Source organism: Entamoeba nuttalli (assembly GCF_000257125.1).
Source record: "Entamoeba nuttalli P19 unplaced genomic scaffold asmbl_9039, whole genome shotgun sequence".
In the NCBI taxonomy this organism is placed as follows: Eukaryota; Evosea; order Mastigamoebida; family Endamoebidae; genus Entamoeba; species Entamoeba nuttalli.
The window spans coordinates 1-21,953 of record NW_008579427.1 but is presented as its reverse complement, the minus strand read 5'-3'; the positions used below and the strand labels follow the sequence as shown (position 1 = coordinate 21,953).

The 21,953-nt window shown below is 25.9% G+C and overlaps 14 protein-coding genes across 14 annotated transcripts; 7 read left to right on the top strand and 7 right to left on the bottom strand.

Annotated features, from left to right (window-relative positions):
- Nucleotides 1–1,361: 1,361 nt before the first annotated feature.
- ENU1_192490 (hypothetical protein) lies at nt 1,362–1,669 on the bottom strand (the record flags this gene model as incomplete). The annotated part of the gene is made up of 2 exons (XM_008861856.1): nt 1,362–1,548; nt 1,605–1,669. 2 exons carry the CDS (start codon nt 1,667–1,669, stop codon nt 1,362–1,364), a joined length of 252 nt encoding a protein of 83 aa, XP_008860078.1.
- Nucleotides 1,670–3,071: 1,402 nt separating this feature from the next.
- Nucleotides 3,072–3,389, bottom strand: ENU1_192480 (ribosomal protein S21e protein; the record flags this gene model as incomplete). Its single annotated transcript, XM_008861855.1, has 2 exons — nt 3,072–3,288; nt 3,346–3,389. The coding sequence occupies 2 exons, from the start codon at nt 3,387–3,389 to the stop codon at nt 3,072–3,074; spliced, it is 261 nt and encodes an 86-aa protein (XP_008860077.1).
- Nucleotides 3,390–3,652: 263 nt separating this feature from the next.
- On the bottom strand, nt 3,653–4,894 carry ENU1_192470 (methionine aminopeptidase, type II protein; the record flags this gene model as incomplete). Its single annotated transcript, XM_008861854.1, has 1 exon — nt 3,653–4,894. The coding sequence occupies one exon, from the start codon at nt 4,892–4,894 to the stop codon at nt 3,653–3,655; it is 1,242 nt and encodes a 413-aa protein (XP_008860076.1).
- A 278-nt stretch (nt 4,895–5,172) lies between these two features.
- On the bottom strand, nt 5,173–6,042 carry ENU1_192460 (hypothetical protein; the record flags this gene model as incomplete). The annotated part of the gene is made up of 1 exon (XM_008861853.1): nt 5,173–6,042. The coding sequence occupies one exon, from the start codon at nt 6,040–6,042 to the stop codon at nt 5,173–5,175; it is 870 nt and encodes a 289-aa protein (XP_008860075.1).
- A 200-nt stretch (nt 6,043–6,242) lies between these two features.
- Nucleotides 6,243–7,040, bottom strand: ENU1_192450 (hypothetical protein; the record flags this gene model as incomplete). The annotated part of the gene is made up of 1 exon (XM_008861852.1): nt 6,243–7,040. One exon carries the CDS (start codon nt 7,038–7,040, stop codon nt 6,243–6,245), a length of 798 nt encoding a protein of 265 aa, XP_008860074.1.
- Nucleotides 7,041–8,361: 1,321 nt separating this feature from the next.
- On the top strand, nt 8,362–9,054 carry ENU1_192440 (hypothetical protein; the record flags this gene model as incomplete). Its single annotated transcript, XM_008861851.1, has 1 exon — nt 8,362–9,054. One exon carries the CDS (start codon nt 8,362–8,364, stop codon nt 9,052–9,054), a length of 693 nt encoding a protein of 230 aa, XP_008860073.1.
- Nucleotides 9,055–10,816: 1,762 nt separating this feature from the next.
- ENU1_192430 (asparagine--tRNA ligase) lies at nt 10,817–12,172 on the bottom strand (the record flags this gene model as incomplete). Its single annotated transcript, XM_008861850.1, has 1 exon — nt 10,817–12,172. One exon carries the CDS (start codon nt 12,170–12,172, stop codon nt 10,817–10,819), a length of 1,356 nt encoding a protein of 451 aa, XP_008860072.1.
- A 538-nt stretch (nt 12,173–12,710) lies between these two features.
- ENU1_192420 (serine/threonine protein phosphatase type 5, putative) lies at nt 12,711–13,877 on the top strand (the record flags this gene model as incomplete). Its single annotated transcript, XM_008861849.1, has 1 exon — nt 12,711–13,877. The coding sequence occupies one exon, from the start codon at nt 12,711–12,713 to the stop codon at nt 13,875–13,877; it is 1,167 nt and encodes a 388-aa protein (XP_008860071.1).
- A 182-nt stretch (nt 13,878–14,059) lies between these two features.
- Nucleotides 14,060–14,689, top strand: ENU1_192410 (hypothetical protein; the record flags this gene model as incomplete). Its single annotated transcript, XM_008861848.1, has 1 exon — nt 14,060–14,689. The coding sequence occupies one exon, from the start codon at nt 14,060–14,062 to the stop codon at nt 14,687–14,689; it is 630 nt and encodes a 209-aa protein (XP_008860070.1).
- A 192-nt stretch (nt 14,690–14,881) lies between these two features.
- Nucleotides 14,882–15,934, top strand: ENU1_192400 (hypothetical protein; the record flags this gene model as incomplete). The annotated part of the gene is made up of 1 exon (XM_008861847.1): nt 14,882–15,934. The coding sequence occupies one exon, from the start codon at nt 14,882–14,884 to the stop codon at nt 15,932–15,934; it is 1,053 nt and encodes a 350-aa protein (XP_008860069.1).
- A 111-nt stretch (nt 15,935–16,045) lies between these two features.
- Nucleotides 16,046–16,477, top strand: ENU1_192390 (Synbindin, putative; the record flags this gene model as incomplete). Its single annotated transcript, XM_008861846.1, has 1 exon — nt 16,046–16,477. The coding sequence occupies one exon, from the start codon at nt 16,046–16,048 to the stop codon at nt 16,475–16,477; it is 432 nt and encodes a 143-aa protein (XP_008860068.1).
- A 113-nt stretch (nt 16,478–16,590) lies between these two features.
- Nucleotides 16,591–19,344, top strand: ENU1_192380 (hypothetical protein; the record flags this gene model as incomplete). Its single annotated transcript, XM_008861845.1, has 1 exon — nt 16,591–19,344. The coding sequence occupies one exon, from the start codon at nt 16,591–16,593 to the stop codon at nt 19,342–19,344; it is 2,754 nt and encodes a 917-aa protein (XP_008860067.1).
- A 320-nt stretch (nt 19,345–19,664) lies between these two features.
- Nucleotides 19,665–19,919, top strand: ENU1_192370 (hypothetical protein; the record flags this gene model as incomplete). Its single annotated transcript, XM_008861844.1, has 1 exon — nt 19,665–19,919. The coding sequence occupies one exon, from the start codon at nt 19,665–19,667 to the stop codon at nt 19,917–19,919; it is 255 nt and encodes an 84-aa protein (XP_008860066.1).
- Nucleotides 19,920–20,081: 162 nt separating this feature from the next.
- On the bottom strand, nt 20,082–21,591 carry ENU1_192360 (adaptor complexes medium subunit family protein; the record flags this gene model as incomplete). The annotated part of the gene is made up of 1 exon (XM_008861843.1): nt 20,082–21,591. A coding segment is annotated over one exon (1,509 nt), but the record flags the coding sequence as incomplete, so codon positions are not given.
- Between the last annotated feature and the right edge of the window lie 362 nt (nt 21,592–21,953).

Sequence of the window (21,953 nt, the reverse complement as noted above, 5' to 3'; positions counted from 1 at the left end):
ATCATTAATATCATCAAAATACTTTGATATCATCATTATTGAATTCTATCATAATTTCATTCTTTATTATTTTATTTCTTAATTTTAAGATTTGAAGTTGTCACACTAATATATTTGAATATATTCATTATTTTTCATTTCTATGAATAACAGTACTATTAATAAATAACAACATTGTGTAATGTTTTAAAAAAGAGTGAATGGTAATGGAAATTCAATGAATTTTAGTGTTATAGTTATGTTAATTTCATAATCTACATTTTCTTTAAAATTTATTATTTTATCAACTTTTATTATATTTATTGTGAATTTATGAGTGTGTTACTTGTTATTAGTTTAATTATCTATTTCATTATTAACTCAAATGCATATCTTTAATACTAATTTATTATGTTTTTGACTGTAATTGTATTTTGTTCAATGAAGTTGTTTGCTGAATGATTTTCAAATAAATTCTTGATTCTCTTATTAATTGTTTGTTGTATAATTATGATGTTTAGATGAACAAATACCAAATCAAATAGAAAGAATAATGGAGATAAATTGATATTCTTATTCATTGCTTTCTATTTTTTTATTAGATGACATTCTTATGTTTCATTATCCTATTATTATAATAATAGATTATGTTCATTTTTAAGACTCCTAATAGAGACAAGTAATAAGACAAGTAATTTTGAAACATCATAGTAAAAGAATAAGACAAATAAATAAAAGAAAAGTATGCATAAAATCTTTATATAACAAGCAAGTAACTTTTGATTTAGTTTATTTTCGCTTATTCATTTTAATTTAAATAGTATTTATATAAATCAAATGAAATAATAGTTAAAATCAATTTTAAAATGATAATTATAGTCATTAAAATAAATTCCATTCTCTTTTATCCAAATTACATAATATTTTAATATTGACCAAGTTTTATTATGTTTGTTTTTTATTTGATACTTTTATTAATTTCTTATAATTTATATATTGGGTATATGAACAGAACTATGACCCACATACTCTATACTCACTAGAAGAGTTTTTTTGAAATAAATAACCTATATCAAACTTATTTTTTTTTTGATAAAATGCTTATTTTTATAAATCCTTCCTTGAAAAAGTTGATAATTTTTATATATTTTAATTTATTTAACTCAAATAAATAAACAATAAGAAATACGATAAATTAAAAGTCATTTATTTTTCTTTGAACCAAATGTTTCTTGTTCAAAATTAAAAATAATATAAGAAGTAATAATAGCAATAAACAAAAAATACGATACTACCGAAATGGACTTTAAAAAATATATTTTTGGTGAAGAAAATTCTTTAAAATGTGCAATTAACAAGTCAATTATACAATAATTAAAGTATTAAAAAACTGAATCAAATAAACTATCATCAAGACATTCTTCTTCACTTTCATTACTTTCAAATATACAATTATCATAATAACATGAATTAACTGAATCAAATGGTACTGGCTGTGTTGAACGAGGAGGAACTGGAAGACTTTCTTCATCAATAAGATGTTCAGAAGGAGAATTACCAGTAGAAGCTCTACAAAAATAAGTACTTTTATTACTCTATTTCTTTTTATCAATCAAAAAACAAACGAAAACGAATAATTAGCAGATGGACGTACTACAATAGGAACAAAAAATTGACATGATGGATTCATTCGATGAAATAAAGAGTAATTTTTCCGATATGTGAATTTATAGTTCCATCTGTAAAAAAAGTAATTCTGAGATGTGATATTTTTAGTATGACTCCTTTATTCAAAACTTCTATAACATTCTTTGTCTTTTTCTTTTTTATCATTTCCTTTTCTTGAAATTAGATTTATTTTATTCAATCTAGTAAGTTAGTTTTTTTTTTAAAAAAGAATGACTTCGTTAAACCATTTGAAAGAAAATAAAAAAGTAAATGGCATTATAAACATAATTATAACACATTAAATTTTTTTTTCTAAAAATATGATGATGTGGTAGCCACAAAAATGATTTTAATGAAAAATTTAATTCCTATTCTCAGATGGTAACGATTTTTCTATGGATTTTTCTCCAGTTTATAATTTCGTATTTTACTGCAATTCTTTTTTTTGACTTTTCCAGTTGCGTTCTAGATCTACAGAATAAAAATATTCATTTAAAAAAAGTACTAATGATAAAATCATAAATGATACTATTTCCAAATGTATTTTTCTTTTACATTATTTTTATTCAAAAACTATTTATTTATTTTATCAACTCAAATTTTTTTGATATTTATAAAACTAACCAGCGTAAATTCCTTGATACAATTTATAGAACAAAATTTTAAATATTCAAACACAAAATAACAAAATTTTAACTAAATAAATAACAATTAATTATTTAAATGTTAATAGAATTTTCATCTATTCTTCTAACTCAGAAGAGACTAATACCATCCTTTCGCTTTTTTTTTAAAGGGTAGTTTCTTTGTTTAACATATTCTTTAGGTTTTTTCTAGGAATATGAGAAAAGCAATTCTTTGTTTTATTTATTTCTACTAAAGTATTCCCAAACTTCATCTGCTTATTTTTTCTTTTTAATCTTCTTGTTTGACGTTTATTTAAATTTTAAATAAATTTCTTTTTCCTTTTTTCTTTATTTTATGAAAGAGAGTAGAAAGCATTTCATTATCACCTTATTATTATGACTAATTTCTTTTTATTCCTAACATCACCTTAGCAAATCCTTTTCCTTGGATAACATATATTTCTTAGTTTCTTTATTAATAAATATTAAGCCTTATAGTACAATAAGTATTATTCAACCATAATAATTTCCTACACCATTTGCAGCATTAACTCATGCATTTCTAATTCAAATACACTGTCATAACCAGATAATAACAGGGAGAGTCGAAGTTTGAAATTGTATTAATGTTTGTGTGGTGTTTCAGATATGCCATCTTTGATATTAAAGAATAAAATTTTAAATAAACAAAATACAAATTATCAATAACATTTTATATTTAGTTTTTAAAAAACATAAATGAAAAAACAATAAAAAAGAACAAGTAATTAAGTCATAAAAAAAATCAGACAACGTCAATTAGATCATCATGTTCTTTGGAACAACGGTCTTAAGGAATCCGTCCTTTTGGAATTGTCTATTAAGTGAGTGATCAGAAATACCATCCTTTCTGACACTTCCTTTAACAGTGTAAACAGTTGACTCTGGTAAAATAACACCATTTTCATTAACGTGTGGAATTAAAATTTGAACAGCGGCATGATCATCGGCAGCGATCAAAGTATGAGTAACGGAACTACAAAGTTAATACTCTTATTATTTTAATAAACAAAGTTATAAGTTATAAACAAACCAGTGTCTTGGGATATAGAGTTCAATCTTTTTGTTGCTAGCCATGGACGTTGACAACTGATTTGATTAGATCTGGGGGTTTATAAGAAATACTAGGTTTTTTTATTTCTTTTCTTTTTAACTTTCTAATAGTTCTTTTTCTATAAACCTAATTTTTTTTCATTTTAACTATATTTTAATTTATAAATTAATAATAATAAAACAATGTTTCTTTATACTTACAAATTAACAAAAGACCGTTATAATGAAAATTATATTTTATAATTCAAAAAAGAAAGAATATCAAATATAACAAAGCCAGAATGAATTTAATAATCAAAACTTCTTGAAAGAACTTCCTTACAAGTTGGCTTAAGATAAATGGTATGCTCAAATTGTGCAACATAACTTCCATGACAATCTGATAATGGTGGATATGCATTAACACATCCATCATCAACAAGGAATTTAAATGGCATTTGCCATTTAGCAAATCCAATTTTGTCAACATATCTTCTACAAAAAGCTAATGTCTTGAAATTAGCATCAAGAGCATGAAGTAATCTCTTTGCATTTCCGTCTCTAACTGGATAATCAAATGCATTAGCATCAACCATATAATGAGAGGCAGGTCCTGAATCATCAACACGTCCTCTTCCAGTAGTAGCGAATGTTTCAAGAGCATAAACTTCACCTTCTTCCATTTTAGTTTGAGGTCCACCTTTACAAATTGGAATAGATTTACCAGCATGAACTGCATATGAACCAACCATATGTCCAGAAAGGTTTCTAACTGGTTGTAATTGATAAGTTTTTCCTTTAATTTCAACTTCGTAACTACTCATAACTTCTTCAATAGCATCACCAATATCACATAATCTAACATCAACACCAATATTTTTAATACCTGTATTAGTAGCATCTTTAGAGCAATCAAGAATTGGTTGTAAAGCTGGATCCCAAGTCATGGTAAAAGCTGAATCAATTAAATGACCATTAACATGTACTCCAAAATCAATTTTAACAACATCATCAGTTTTATAGAATGATAATGGATCATTTGGATTTGGTGTGAAATGTGCTGCACATGAATTTACAGAAAGACCACAAGGAAAAGCCATACCTCGTTCTGTAGTATTTACTCCATCAACTTCACATTCTTCTCTAACTTTTCTCTCAATATTTTCTGCAACAAAAAGATCTGACATTCCTGGTTTAATCCATTGTTGAGCCCATTGTCTAACACTTTTATGAATTGCTGCAGCTTTTCTATAATCTTCAATATCAATTAATGCTCTTTCACGTTCTCTAGCTTCAGCACTTGTGAATCTTTGTAAGTTCCATTCTTGTGTATATTGCATATTTTCTCCTTCTGGGAAACATTTTTCCTCTTTATACATAGTAGATAAAGTTTCAGTTGGTTCTTTAATTTCAGGTGGAATTACTGATGGATCAACTGGTGCAGCTGGTGTATTTGGTTTAACACTTGAAGTTGCTGGTTTTTTATTAGCTTTTGAACCGGATTTTTTAGACTTAGAAGTTTTTGAATGTGGTTTTCCAGTAGCTTGCATTATTAATTGTTTTGAAAATGAACAAATTTAAAGATTGAAAGGGTTGAAGTACTTCATCGAATTTGATTTTTTGTGATTTGATTTGTTAAAAAGATACCAGTCATTGCCATTTGTAAAGACGTGGATTATTTTGTTATTTATTCAAAGAATGAAAGTTCATTTATTGATATTTTATGACTTTATTTTAATATATTGGCACCCAATATTTATTAAATTTGGACCAAACCAAAGGATAAGTCAGATAACTTCTATTCCTTCAAAAAGAATTGAAAATAAAATTAATTAACTGTATCAACACTTTCTGGAAGTTTTTGATATTCAAATGAATCTTCTATCCCTTTAATTTCTTTAAGTTCTAATTCCCTTTCTTTACGATCAACAATTGGTGGAAGTGAAGCAACAAATGCAAATGTACTCATTAACACATAAAGACAAATTCCTAAATGGAAAAACCCATTTTGGTCCCAATCTTCAAACCGAAAGTTAGTAGCTTCAAATATAAAAGCTCCAAGTGCTACAAAATCAGCAATAAGATGAAGAACATATCCTGAATTACGAGTAAATATAAAAACAAGTTGAGTAATTCCCATAATAAAACCAAAGAGAATAGCATATGATCCAATATAAAGGAATGTATCATATTTCCAACAAGCAATAAGATGAATATAAGCTAAAATAATTAAAAAAGGTGTCATCCAAAGACATGTCTTTTTATTACAATCCCAGAATGCTTGAAAAAATCTAAACATTAAAGCTACTAATAAAAAAACATAAAGACAATACCAAAGTCCTCCAATAATTCCACCTGGTATTTTTAATCCATGAACAATAAATCCTAATGTTGCTCCAATAGAAAGTGTTATATCAAAACACATCATCCATATTTTATTAATTAAATTATGTGAACCACGTGTTTTTGAAAATATTAGTACTATAAAAGAAAGAATACAAAGACATGCAATGAGAAGATTAGTAAATCCAGTCACTCGTTCATTTGGACTATAATTTAATTCAATTTGATGATTTTCAATTAGATCAAAAAACCCTTTAAATGCGAAATGAATTTTTTTACACTTTGTTCCTATAAATTTAAAGGGGTTAATAGAAAGTTTAAGTACAGTTAAGATACCTTCACCAATTTTTTGCATCTGAAACTATTATTTTAAAAAAAATCATAGAAACAAGGTTTATTTTGGTACTTCAAAAATTGTTTATTGATTTATACTAAGAAAAATTAATTAATTGTATTGTTAATGTTTTTTTTTCTTTAATTAAATATTTCTTATCAAAATAAATAATTAATAACTAAAAGAATGTGATAAAATAATTGAATCAACCATTAACTTCTTCAATCAAATTTCATTTTTCTTTTTTTTGAAGATGACAAAGAGATTGTACTAAATGAAATTGTATTCACTAATACATAAAGTGAAACTCCAAGATGGAAAAACCCATTTTTATCCCAATTTCCATATCTAATAGAAGTTATTTGAACAATAACAGATATAAGTCCAATTAAGTCACTAAAAGAATAAAGAATATATTTACTACTACGAGTACAGGTATGAATTAAATGTATGAATCCCATAGACAATCCGAAAAAGAGAACATAAACTCCAATAAAAAGGAATTTGTCATAATACCAACAAGCAATAATATCAAAATAGCCAAAAACTATTAACTCTGGTAACATTAACATAAATACAGTTACACTACATTCCCAAAATACTTGGAAAAATCTTAACATCAAAGCTATAATTAAAAATATGTAAAGGCAATACCAAAGCCCTTCAAGAATATCTGAAGGAATAGCTAATGCATGAACAATAAAACCGAAAAACGCCCCTACAGATAAAGCAAAATTAAAAATAATCATCCAAAATTTATTCATTGATTGATAAACTCCACGTGCCTTCTTATATGATAATATTATTAATGAAAAAATACAAACACCTACAATAAGAAGGTTAGTATATCCTGTGACTCTTTCATTACCTTTAGAATTTAATTCAAATGCTTGGTTTTTAACCATATTATAAAACCCACCAACAGAATATACAATCTTTTGATATTTTGCTTCAAAAAAGTCTTCAGGTTCTAATCCAATAGAAATAACCTTTAAGATACCCTCTTTGATAACCTGCATCTAAAAATTTTCATCTTAAAAAGTGGATATGTTCTATTTGATTCTAAAATTAAAGTATTATGATTTATATTATTTTCTATTATTTTTGATTTTCATTTTATAGTAATGGAATTATAAATAATTTTGTTATTTAAATATAATTAAAAATAATAAAAAATAATATTGACTTACAATTTACGAAGAGATATAAATAATAGGACAAAATAAATAAATTTTGTATATTGAGAAAGACTAATAACATATATAAAGTCTATTTAGTACATAGACTAAAATATTTATTGATTATTCTATAAAAATATAATATATTTTTATCAATTTTTCAAAGTAATTGAAAAAGTTGTTTGTATATCTACAACCATAAAAAATTGTAGAACAACTACATTAATCTTTCAATGATTAGGTTTTAGTTTTTCTTTTAAACTAAATTATTTTTATTTTATTTAACTCAAAGCTTCGCTTGAGAATTGAATGTTTCAAGATTCTAGTATAAGACTGATTTTTTTAATGAGTGAATTGTAATTTAAATATTTACGAATAAAATTTTTTAATTTTTACTGTAAATGTCATAAAAATAAAAGAAATACAAACCAAGGTATGAATGAAGTAAAGAATGAAGAATATGTAATTATTTAGTTATAATTAATTATTTAATTACTTGTAAGATATCGAATAAGAGGAGTAATATCAATTTTTTTTTTGAGAAATTATTCTACAATTAGGAAAAAAAATAAAGGAAATGTAGATTATTTATAACATAGAGAAACAAGAATTTTGGTTTTTCATAAAAAAAAAATACTTCAAATAATTAAATAATGTTTAACAAGAATTTTACAGAAAAGAAAAATGGTTCACAAAATTTATTAGAGATGAGAAAATAATAAAGAAAGTTCTACTAATTTTAGGGGTTATATATTATTTAGAATTGAATTACTTTAAATTAAAATCTAAAGTTGTATTATTTTTATTTTTACTGAAAAATTGCATTAAATTCGTGTCTTGTATGTTTTAAAAACATCAGTTTTAAAAATAAAATGTAAATATTGGTATGAATAAGCAAAAAGAAAGTCTAAAAAAAACAAAAGAACAAAAGATATCGAAAAAACAATAAAATAAAACACTTATTCGAAAGATGATGTTGATTCTTTTTTATTTAAAAATATTGAAAGAATAAATCATTGAATATTCCACTTGGTTCTTTTGAAATGTTCTAAACAAAAAATAATTTGGATATATATAGTATCTGGTTGAGATAAATATTCCATTCATGGCGTTATAATATAAACCCTGAGTCATAGATCTGACCTCATTTGTTAATTCATTCATGGATTCAGTTCAGATGCAATCTTCAAATAATGATTTTAGTATATCTCAAGATGAAAAGTCAACAAATTGCCAGAAGTCTCATGGGTCTGAAAGAAAAAAGTTTAAAAAGGATGAAGCAAAATATACTCTTAAAAAGAGAGAAATGAAGAACCTTGAAAGTTACCAACAAGCAGCATTACTTTGTTTAATGAATTCTAAGTGTTCTTTTTCATTAGAACATCCAGGAAAACAATCAAAAGTTACAGTTACTATGCCACGCTTAGTTAGTCTTTATATAGATAAACAAGAAATAGAAGTTGCAAAACTTGCAGATACTCAAAGTCAATTAATTATGAAGAAAGAGGTTGCAGGAGGAGTTAGCCAAACTACCTCAACAAGAAGGTATGAAAAGAATAAGAGAATATTTACACAGAACTTTCTATTCGATCTTTGTCTAGAATATGGGTTTTGGTTTGAATCAAAACCATCTAGAAAATCTAAAAAATCACATCAAATGGAGAGAATTACTCGTATATATTATAAAGATACATATTTAATGAATCAAACAAAAATGATGGAACTTGGAAAAGCTGTAAATTCTTTTTTGTTTAGTAATATTATAAATGATAAACGAGTAACTATTAACCAAAACAATATTAAATTATCTGATATAAAGAAGTCATTTGGATTGACTGATACATTGTTCATGTAATTAATTTGTTAATTTATTTTTTATAAACCTGAACTATTCTTCTAATTTAATCTAAAAATGAAAAATAGGAGATAAAATTTCCTCTTTATGAGAAGTTTTCGATTCTTTCTTAAAAATAGATTATTATTTACTTATTTACAGTACAATTAAATTGTTATTTATTGAGTTATTTTAATATTGAACCAAAAATTTATCATTTATAGTTGGTAATAAACATTTTAATGTTATTTATAATGTCTTTAATATATCATCACTTTTACTATTTCTTATTCATATATTTCATTTATTAACTGATTTGTTTCTCTAATAATATGAAAATTAATTTATGTAAATTATTTATTTAAAAGTATAACTATTAAAATGATGGAAAATGGTTATTTAATACGATTTTATTGTTTTGACATATTTAAAACATTTTTAATAAGTATTTATTTAAAAATATTAATATAAAGTAAATGATTTGTTCATTATTAAAACTAAAACATTATTTTTGTTAGAGTAATTGTGAGTTATGGGAAAAAAAGATAGCAAGTGATAAAAATGGTTTAATTAATAATATTATAAATGAGTCTTGTTTTTATTAAATCAGCAATAAAACCAAACAGTTAAAAAAATAAATGAAAGAGTATTAAATATAGAATTTGTATGCCTTTTTATTTTTTGTTTGTCATTATCAAAACTTTGTTGATTTAAAATAGAAAGAAATCAAAACAAATAAAAGGGGTATTGTTAATTGATTACTCTGCATCTTCAATAAGATTTTATTTTAATTTGACCACACCCTTATCATTTATCTTTTTATAAAGTTTCTTCACTTTCTAATATTTGAAATAGATACAAGCCTATTTCTACAGCACAAAAAATGTAATAAACATCACATAGAAATAATTATGCATAAACACATTGATTTGGATGATATTACTATTAATATAGACATAACCATTATCAACAAAACAATAGTCATAACCACTTTATTTCATTTTATCATATTTAAAAACATTATAACCAATTCTCATTTCAACACACTTATAATTAAAATAAAAGTAATTAGTATAAGTGCAAATCCCATAATACAGGAAGAAGGGTTAACCAACATTATTATGAGACTAACCAAGACAAAGGAAAAAGATAGAAGAATAAAAGATATTACAAGAAAAGACAAAAAAAGTAAAAAGAGATGAAGAAATTAACAGACTAGTAAAAAAGAAATTAAATAAGTAAGAAGAAGAACAAGGAGAAATATATATTGAAAATGGAGAATAAAAGAAGAAATTGAAATAGAAGACGAAAATCAGATATAAATTGAAAAATAAAATAAAGAAATTCAAGACTTAATCGGTAATTCTTTTAAATATCAAATTTCTTTGTATTGTATGTATATTCTTAAATAAAGAATAGAATGTATTATTTCTTATTTATATTCTTCAATTTAGAAATACATTTTTAAATTTAGTTAATCAAAAATGTTACGGTTTACTCATCCTTCTCAACCAATTAAATAAGTTCATGAAAATTAAATCATTAATAATTAAAAAGCGAGAAAATAAACAAAGAAATATGAAATATTAACTCTATTTGATTCGACATAAGGTTCATTTTATAAATTTACTACAAAAAAATCTTCAGTTAAAATGACTTTAACTATTTTTTTAAACGCCTAAAGTAGTTTTTTATAGTTAATTTCTATTTAAACTAATTCTTATTTTTTCAAATTAAAACTTATTGTAAAAATAACAAAGAATCAACCAAAAAAATCAAATAATTATGGTTCACATCTCTCAAGATATCTTGGGTACAAACAGACCTTTCTAATATGGTCTTCTCCAAGTAACCACATAACTAAACGTTCAACTCCAAGACCATAACCTCCATGTGGGCAAGAACCATACTTTCTTTGTTGAGTATACCAATAATATGGATCTGGGTTTAATCCGTTTGCTTTGTAAGCACCCATAAGTTCATCATAATTCCAAATTCTCATTGAACCACCAACAATTTCACCTACACCTGGCATTAAAAGATCAACAGACTCAGTTAAATCTGGATGACCTGGAACTTTAGACATATAAAATGCCTTCATTTTACTTGGGAAATGAATCATGAAAATTGGACATCCAATTTCATCAGTCATTTGTCTTTCTGGTTTTTCAGAAATATCTTCACCATATTCAAATGGTTTATCTTTGTTAAGAATTCCATGATCATTACAATATTTAATAGCATCAGCGTAAGTCATTCTTTTGAATGGTCTAGTTGGTAATTTTAAATGTGGATTCATCTTTCTAATTTTATCACCATGGACAGCCATAACATTATCAATAACAGTACAAACAAGATCTTCAAGATGGTTCAAAAGATCTTCAAATGAAATAAATGGAAGTTCTGCTTCAAGGTGAAGATATTCAGCAAGATGTCTAACGGTTCTTGATTGTTCAGCTCTGTATGATGAAAGCATACAGAATGATTTTCCAAGAGAAGCAATAACAGATTCAAGATATAATTGAGAGGATTGAGTTAAATAAGCTGGCTCATTGAAATATTGAAGTTTAAATAATGTAGAGCCACCTTCACATTGAGTCTTGACAATTGTTGGTGGTTGGATTTCAGTAAAATGATTGTCATGATAATATTTTCTAAAATACCATTGAATTTCAGATCTTAATTGAAGAACTTGTTGAGTATGTTCAGATCTAATTACAATATGTCTATTTTGCATTTTTTGTGGAATAGAAGAGTCTTTATTAATAATATTCTCAAGATCAATTGGTGATTCTCCAACAACTTTCCATTCAGTAACTTGCATTTCAAGATTTAATATATCAGCAATTTCAGGTGGATGATTCTTACCAGCATAGGCATTAAGTCGACCTGTAATTTCAAGTGAACATTCACGAGTTAATAACTTAACTTTTTCTGGTTCACAAAGCTCTTTGCCAAAAATAACACATTGACAATATCCAGAACCATCTCTTAATTCAACAAAAATAAGAGTCTTACGAGCCTTACGAATGTGATATGCCCATCCTTTGAAAGTTACAAGTTTACCTTCAAGTCCGGCAGCATCACGAATATTACAAACAATTGGTGTTTCAACAGGTGTAGTAGTAGCTTCAGTCATTTATTGATTAATTATTATTCTTATTCTAACCCTTTTATAGGGTTTCTATTTAATCATTTAAAAAACTAAATACTACTGTATCAAAAAATTTTTATTTAATCTTTCTGGTTTGTTTCGTGGTGTAAATTCATGTCTACGTCTTTGAAAAAGGGTTTTTTTATTACTTCATCTTATCTCATTCTTTCGGGAATTTTTTAATAAGGGTTTTACTCTTAATGATTCAATTTTCCTTTATTCATAAAATTCATGATAAATATCGTTGTATTAATACAGTAAATTTGGTCAATAACTACAAATAACAAACTTAAGAAAAGGAAATATCTAATTTAATGAATATTATCAATTAAGTAATAAATCACTCATTCAAATATTCTTTTTAGAAAATGTAATATATGACAATAAAATTATATACCAAAAATTTTAGTTTGGTGGTTTGATAAAATAAAGAAAATGAAACTTGTCAGTTCTTTTGAAATTCGAACTTCAAAAAAAAGTCAACTTATAAATTTTAATTCTTTGTGAATAAAAAAGAAAGAAAATGAAATGGATTTATATGGTAAGTTATTTATTATTTTTCAGTATTATTATTTCTGGGATAACAGTATTTAATATTAAACCAGAGTCATCAAATTTTTTAATTTTATTATTCTTTCCTTCAATTTTATCACTGTTAATTCCTTATATTCATCGACCCTTTAAGTTGCCAGAACAATCTTCATCAATGTCTCCTAGAATTGCTTATTCTTTGATTCAATCTTTAAAAACTAAAATTCTTCCTAAACAAGACTTTATTCGCCTCACTCAATGGGCTACTAGGACCATGAAAATAAGACCATCATTAGTTTATATTCCTACACGTCTTCCAACTACTGTAATAGGAGATGTTCATGGTCAATATGAAGAAATTGTACAAGTATTTTCACAAGGAATAAATAATCGTCAATATTTATTTAATGGAGATTATGTTGATCGAGGTAAACAAGGAATTGAAGTTATTACTGCATTAATGGGAGCACTTTGTTCTTCACCAGAAACAATATTTCTTGCTCGTGGTAATCATGAAGATCCTGAATTACATTGGATGTATGGATTTAAAAATGAATGTTTAGGTAAATATGATACTGAAACATATCAGGTTATTTGTGAATTTTTCAAATCACTTCCTTATGCACATGTAATAGGCACTTCTGTTTTTGTTGTTCATGGAGGTATTCCACCACAACCAATTACATTGAATGATATAAATAATTTACCTCGAGGAAATATTTTTATGCAAGATGCTAATGTACCTGAATTAGCAGCGAATTTACTTTGGTCAGATCCACAAAATAATGAAGGTGCTTGTAATTCTATTCGTGGTATTGGATGTAAATTTGGTCCAGATATTGTTAATCGTTTCTTAAGTGATAATAATTTATCATTAATTATAAGAAGTCATGAAGTTAAAACTCAAGGATTTGAATATACAGAAAACCATAAAGTTCTTACCATATTTAGTGCTAGTCATTATGGAGGTGGAAGAAATAATGCAGCCGTTGCACAAGTTATGTTTACCTCTAACTTTAGATCACCAAAAGTTGATATTGTTGTATTAGGTCATGGAGTATTACCAGTAAATTCAGAAACACCTCATCAAGTAATACTAGCAATATTAGCAATTATTTTTATTGTTCTTGTTGATTATTTAATGGTGATGCTTTCATAAATTCATTTTTAAATATTGAGTATTTGCGTTATGATTTTATTTTCAAATCTCCCAAAAATATTTTTCTCTTTTGTTTTTAACTGCAAACAATAAACTATAATTTATAGTAAATTATTACTATAAATATAATAAAACATTTATTTTTTCCAAAAATTAAACTCGAAATTTCTAAAGTTAAGCCAATGAGCACAAATCCACCTCCTAATGGCTCTATCTCTAGTGGCCCTCAACAAAATACTCCTATTCCTGAAAGGAATGTTCAAGGACAACCTCTCTATCAATCTTATCAAGCACCTACACAACCTCCTCAATATCAAAGTTATGGACAGTCACAATATTCAGGAGCACCTCCAATGTTTCAAAGTCATGGAAATTATCCATCATATCAATCACAACCATCTTTAGGAATTCAACAAAGAGTAGCATCACAACAGAATGTTTATGATATTTCTTATATTCAATCAAATATTGAACAATATTTACAATTTTATTATACAGACGACGAAATTGTAAGAGAATTAGAAAAGAAATCAGTTCAACGTGAAACAACATTATACATTCTTACTAAACTCAAAGAACAAAATCCTGGTTATTTTAAAGCCTATGAATTTAGACTGGCTTTAAAAGGTCAAATCTCTCGTTATAATGAAATCATACAACTATATCTTGCTACCTCAGCACAACAAGAACAAATCCCAATTCAACCACAACAACCTATAACTCAACAATATCCAAAAGATGTATATTCTGACTACAATGGTGGAAGTTACATTTCTGGTCCTTATGGAGGTGATCAATCAGTTGGTATGTAAAATTTAATTTTTCATATTTGAATTATTCTTTTTTTTTTTAGGAAAAAAAACTAAAACCCTTTATTTTGTTTTTCTTTTATCTTCTTCATTTTAATTATAGTTTATTATAATTATTTATTACCAAAGAAAAAAGTTGTTGTCTCGTTGTCTCTTTAAAAGAACTTCATTATTCCTATTTCATCATCAAAAACAATGTTCAGTTTCAAATTTGACCAATCCTCTCAACAACAACAAAACACAAACAATTTATTTAATGGTTTTGGTTCTGCACCAACTATTACTAAAACACAATCTTCAGACACATTACACCCTTTTCAAAATCCTTTTGTTTTTCCTATGAAAAGTTCAAGTATTATTAGTGGTGATAATGCAATTAAAGAAAAAGAACAAGCCCAAACAAAAGAGTTACATACTGAAATAAAACCAAAAACTAAATTAACGAATTATGAACCTGAAGATGGTCAATTTATAGACTGTGATGACGATGATGATGACTGTAGTAGTATTTCAATGAATGATGATAGTTCTACATCAGCAAGTGAAATAGAAATAGGAGAAAAGAAAAAAGAAGATAATGTTAACAACGTTAGCATTGACCAATTAATGAAAACTAGTATAAGTCCTGTTGGACTTCAATTTAACCCTGGACAAACCAATGACTTTAAACCAGAATTCCAAATAGCACCACGAAACTTTTCAGAACAAAGTATTGAAAAACCAACCAATGACCAACAAACAAATGGTTTTGCTTTTACTTTTCAACAAGAATGTAAAACGAATACAATTTCTTCCCAACAACAAAATTCATTCCTTTTACAAACTAATGGAAATCTTTCTAATCAACACCAATCAGCTCCATTTGGATTTGTCCAACCAACAACTCAATTCACTTTTTCAAATATAAATTTAATGACAAGTAATGACAAAAGGAAAGAAAAGATAGACAAAATAGTAGACAATTACCTTGGAAAAAAAATAACACCATTTGATGAAGAAAAAGATAAAGAAATTATTCAGAAGCTAAGAGAAAAGAATGTCTCATTAATTATTGAGCCAGACTTTATTAAAGTTGTAGGAGAAAAATACTACAATATGATAAAAAATGTTAATACTCTTGATGAGTTAAATGCCATTATTAAACCAATGGTAGAAAGTCTTGGTGCTCAATGGGAAGAATTTATTTCTTTATTTAAATATAGTACACCAGAAGATTTATTTGATCATCTTATACAATCAATGAATTAAACAACCTCAATTAGAGTGTTATTAATTGAACGAAAGAATAAAATTTGTTTTAAAAAAATTAATAGAAAATAGAATTTTTATAACAAAAAAAAGAACTTTAAAAAATAAAACATGAATGTTCAAATTTATAGTGTCATTATTATCAATAAAACAGGTACTCTTCAATGGATGAGAGATTTTAGTGAAAAACCAACTAAAAGAACTGAAAATGATCCATTATATTTAGCATCATCTTTTCATGGATTTAGTGTAGTTGCAAGTCAGATAAATCCATTATTAAAAGAGAGTGATGGAATTCAAAAAATACAAACAAGTAATTTTTCATTACAATGTTTACATACACAAACTGGAGTTGAGTTTTTAGTTATAGCTTCACCTCAATCAGCACCAGTTCTTGGAGAATTTTTATCACAATTATATATTCTTTATACAGATTACGTATTAAAAAATCCATTTATTATTTCAGAAATGATTATTAAATCAAAGAAATTTGAAACTAAAGTCAGAGAATTAGTAACTTCATTAAAAGGAACTTCACAATAATAATTCATATTTTTGTTTTAAATAACAGAATAATATTGTGTTATTCTTTTTCAAAAGAAAATAAAAAAGAATTTTCTAATAAAGAAAAAAATGAAGAACTAGAAATAGACTTAATGCTTTCTCAAAGAGTTAAACCGAGTACAAATAATGTGTTTCATTTCTTTGAATATAGACAATTAGAACAGTTTCAAAATGGAAGATTTGATGGAATTATTAATTTTGGAGATGACAAACTTGCTATTAAAGTAAATCATAATTCATATTCAACTATTAGAATAGAAACCACAAGTACATACTTATATATTCCTGTTTCATTTGAAAGTGTTTATGGTAAAATTGAAGAATATTGTTACCTTTCTCCTGGTCATATTATTTCTGTTGAAACACAAAATAATGATCCATACACGAATAAATTAGTGATTTATTGGGACGTTGAACGAAATGGAAAAAGTGAAATAATTGATGTTGGAAATAAAATTATTTCTATTGCAGCTCATGATGGTAGAATTGCTGTAAGTGTTGAAAATGTTGGGATATTATTATATGAAATAACAGATATTGTAAAATTAATTGCTAAAATTCAATGTAAAGGGGGCATAATTAAAATTCATAGAGATTACATTATCAATTATGTTGATCATATTGTTACAATAATGGATATTAGAATTGTTAGTAGAACAGAATTCTTCGATAATCTTGGAGATCCTATTATTCCTGATACCAAATATAGATGGAATGCTGTTGATATAGACGTTGAAGTATATGGTGAAAAACATATTACTCATGCTATGACATTAATGCAAGAACGTATGATTGGACTTGATACTACTGTATTTATTCCACAAAGAATAGAAGAAAAAGAAGAAGGGGTTAGAGTTGTTCTTGGTTCACAAAACAAACTTGAAGTTTACTATATTTCATATAATAATTCTGATTTAAAGATTACAATGATTTCATCATATAATTTTACACAAACAAAAGATGATAATAAAGGGAAAATAGTTGCTACTCCATGTCATGTTTTAAGACTTCATCAAGAAAATGGAATGAGTGCTATTGATATTTATCCACTTAGGAAATATTTTTCTAATCAATTTGAAGCAGATATGGGAAAAATTAATGAGTTTAGAGTTGGAGATTCTACTACTGATCTTCCTTGTATGTCTAAGATTAATCTCCCAGGTATAACTGATTTAGTTGTTGTAAATCATAAAGTAGTTGTTGTGAGAAGTATTGGACCAGAAAGAAATAGTGTTACAGATCAATCTTTCAATGAAGTGTTTATATTAGAGCCATTAGTTGTTCGTTTATGTCAAGAAATTAAAAATGATATGCAAAGAACAATAGCTCAATTAAAAAAGAACCAAGACACTTGTGCAATTCAAATTGCTATTTCTTATAAAACATATTACGAATTAAGTGTTATTCTTGAAGCATATATTAGTGATATACATCATTTTATTAGAAGGAAAAACAATAATTGGACTGATTTGTATTGGAGAGATGTTATGAGTGATGAGGCTATAGTTGTTAAAGATACATTAAAACAATTATATTCTATTATTGCAGAAGAATTATTAGATTCTAAGAAGGGAGAATTAGCAGCATATTATTTCTCTAAAGCAAATACATCATTTAGTCATGTTGTTGATAGGTTTATTATTTGTGAAGTAAAGAGTTGTATTAATCTTTATTTTGATGAAATATTTTTTAAGTCAAATAAAGAAATAGGAGCAACATTAATGGCAACAGAATATGACAAAGTTTTTAGATTACTTGAAAGTGATACTGAGAAATTTATTGAAATAGCCATTCAACCAGCATTTCAAGATCATGCTAAAGAATTAAATTCATTACTTGAATTAGGAAAACAAAGACAAAAAATAAAAGGAATTATTTCCCAAAAAAGAAAAGGAACTAAAGAACAAGAAGCTGCTTATTATCTTGAAACATGTTGTGTTTATGCAGAGTATATATTAATGTTACATGAACAACCTCAAGAAGCAAGTAAAATAGATATCTTTAAAGAATTAAATACTCGAGGAAGTAAGTCATATGAATATGATGTTATTAATAAATATAAATCTATTTTATTTGATACAAGAGGAGGAAAAGTAATCAAACAACCAATTGTTAATGTGATTGAAAATAATAGACCATTATTATTTATTGCATTAATGGAATCAGATATTGAATTATCACAAAAATATATTGACTCTCAACCTACTTGTGAAGTAATAAAACTAGCTGCTTATGAACATTTATATAAAGAAAACAAAAGTTATGGAAGCCAATTATTAGAAATGTATTTAAAGTTAATTAATTCAACTTTGGAATACCCAATGCATGAAACATTAGACAAAAAATATAAAGTGATTTTTGAACGTAGTTTAAATGAAACTAATTGTCAAGTACCAGAATGGATTCCAAAAGAATTATTAACAAATATTTTTATAAAAAAAATTATTTCTTTATTAACTCAAGAACATCAACTCCAATGCAACCTTAATTCTATTAATCCTCAACTTCAATTTATTGAACATTATGCTGTTAGGAAAATTAGTTGTGGTGAATTTATTAACTTCCTTCATTTACATTATAAAAGTGTAATTCTTGGATATATAAGAGAGTTATTTAATGACCAACAAGCATTAGAAAAAATTGCAGTTGAAGCATTAACCTATGAAGACGATTTGAGAGATACAATCTTCGATTTAATTTCAACTCATTTATCTATAAAATCTTTTTGTTCTATTGCAGCTCATGCTCCAACAATAGACTTATCTCCATTCCTCCGTAAATGTATTGGAAACTCATTTTATAATAAACACCTCATTGACCTTTGCGATGCTTTTCCAAAAGAATAATCTATTTCTTCTTGATTTTTAATTAATTCATTAAAAGGTTTAAAAGAATTAGAAATTATAAAAATATTAATTTATTTTCTTTTTATTATTATTTTAATGGGTATATGGAACATTGGCATTTCTTTTTTTTCTTTAATTTTGTTAATGATTCATTCAAGATCTTAAAAATTAGTCATTGATTCACGCTTGCCAATGAAGAATGTTTTACGACCAATAGCACAACACTTATTCAAGCAAACGTTTGTCTTAAACTCATTTTAAGTATTGTATTTTTACCATCCAGTGAAATCACTGTTGAAACTGATGAAGTAAATGAATATATGTTTGAAGAGGACAGTGTATTTTCAGAAGGGTTTGATGAGGTTAGTTATACATCCCAATTGTCTGATATTGAATGGGATAGAATTTGTGATGATATTGTTATTCCTCCACGTGACTCAAACCCAATCAAATTAGTTCTTTCAGCACCAAGCCATGTGTTTGATGAATGTAACGAAACTAATCAAAAAATAATGGATTTTAATCTCCATGATGATGTTTTTGAAATAACTTCAAATGGATTTTTCTTAATCTAAATTTGTCTCAGAAATAAAAAAGGAAGAAAGACTTAATTGAATAACGTCCCTTTTTAAAAAATACTTATTTTCAATAAAAGAATAATACAAGACTATCCCTATTCCTTGTTTATAAATTAAAAAATGAAACAGTATTTGAAATAAAAAAGAATTTCATTTGATTTATGGGAAAACTTTGAAGTCAGTTGTACATTGAATTGATGTATCAACATTATCCAATTTAATTTCATTAATTTTCATACCAGAATATGTTTGGTCAACATCAAAGTCAATTTTGACTGGAAACATATCATCTGTTCTTAGACTATTATCGTTCAACGTAAATTCCATAGCTCCAGTACTTCCATTTTCTACATTTCCAATTATCCATACAAGTCCATCTTCCATATTGTATGTTCCTTCACAACTATCAACAATAACATTTTCTTTAACAGGAACAATAATACGAAGGTTATTTAATTGTTTTTTAGTTTCATATGAAATTGTCATGCTAAGGTGGTTCTCTTCTTCTGATGGCCAACAAGTGACACTAATTGGTAAAGACTCATTGTCTGTAGAAGTGTAACTCCATTTGATAAGAAGAGATGGTGTTGATCCAATGGCATATCCTTTAGCATTGGCTTTTGGAATTAATATATGATCTTTATTAAAAGCGGTAGTATCCATTTGAGGATGTAATTGTGTTTTTAATGGTAATTCATATTGATTAATATTAATAGGAGTATGTGTTAAAGAAGCATCAGCAACAGAAACACTTAATGAACCAGATAAGCTTAATGAACAGGTAGAATTTTCAGAGTACATTGAACATGAAACATTTTCGATTAATTTAACAATCATATTTTCGGTCATTAATTTCTTTTCTTGAATTGGTTGTTGTTTTTGTTCTTCTTCTTGTTGATTATCAGAACCATCTTCAATATCTTCATTATTAAGAATTTTTTTTTCGTCCTCGTCAAATAAAATTTTCTTTTGTTTACCAAGAGTAATACCTCCTTTCTTCATTTTGATTGTTTCTTTCTTTTTCTGTTTTTCAATACGTCTTTTTTCTTCCTCTTCTTCTTGCATTTTAATCATTTGTTCTTGTTGAATTCGTTGAATTTCTTGATACTTTTCATCGATAGCTTTTTGTTCTTTTCCTTTTTGTTTTTCCAATTTTTCTCTTGACTTTTTTTCTGCTGATAATTCTGAAGCTTTTTGTTGAGCAAGTTTTTTAGCATCACTTTTCTTTTGTTTAAGTTCAAGGAAATAAAGTTCTTCTTCTTGACTTTGCATAACTAAGTTTTGTTCAACATCAGACGAAGTTAATTTTTCACATGTTCCATCAAAGTTACAAAATTCAGAAATGACATCAGTAATCACAAAAACATCTGAACATATTTTTGCTTCTGTTATACCATCAAGTCGTTGTGATAATACAGAAACAATACATTGAAGAATTTGAGTATCTTCAACAATATTAGAATTAATTGAAGTAATTAATACAACATAAATATCATCTACAGGTTGATATATATATTTAATTTTTTCTAATTGAATAAAAGTAACTTGACTACCTTTTTCTAATCTTGAGAATTGAGCAAGTATTGATGAAAAATTCTTTAATTTATAATTTTGTATTGCTGTTAAAATATTACCTCCACGTGATATTAATGCGATTGAGTAAATAGTCTAATTGTTAGTAGATATAATTAAAATAAAACAATTTAATGGTGATGAATCAAACCATAGTTCTTTTCTTTTTTTAGTTCTTTTCTTTTTTTTTTTAATGAAAGGAGAGATTTGAGTTAATTAAAACAAATTAATAACAAATTATATTCTTTTTTGCAAAAATTAATTTGAAAAACATAAAAAATGTAAAACAAAGATAATAATTTAAAACTGAATATTATTTTTATTAATCTTCTGTTCATGATTCATGAAATTATATTCTTCTTCTTAGTTGGGTATACGATGTGCCAAAATATTAATATATCAGTTTGTGGAGATGGAATTGTCGATGTGTTTGATGAAGAATGTGATTCTACAGAACAT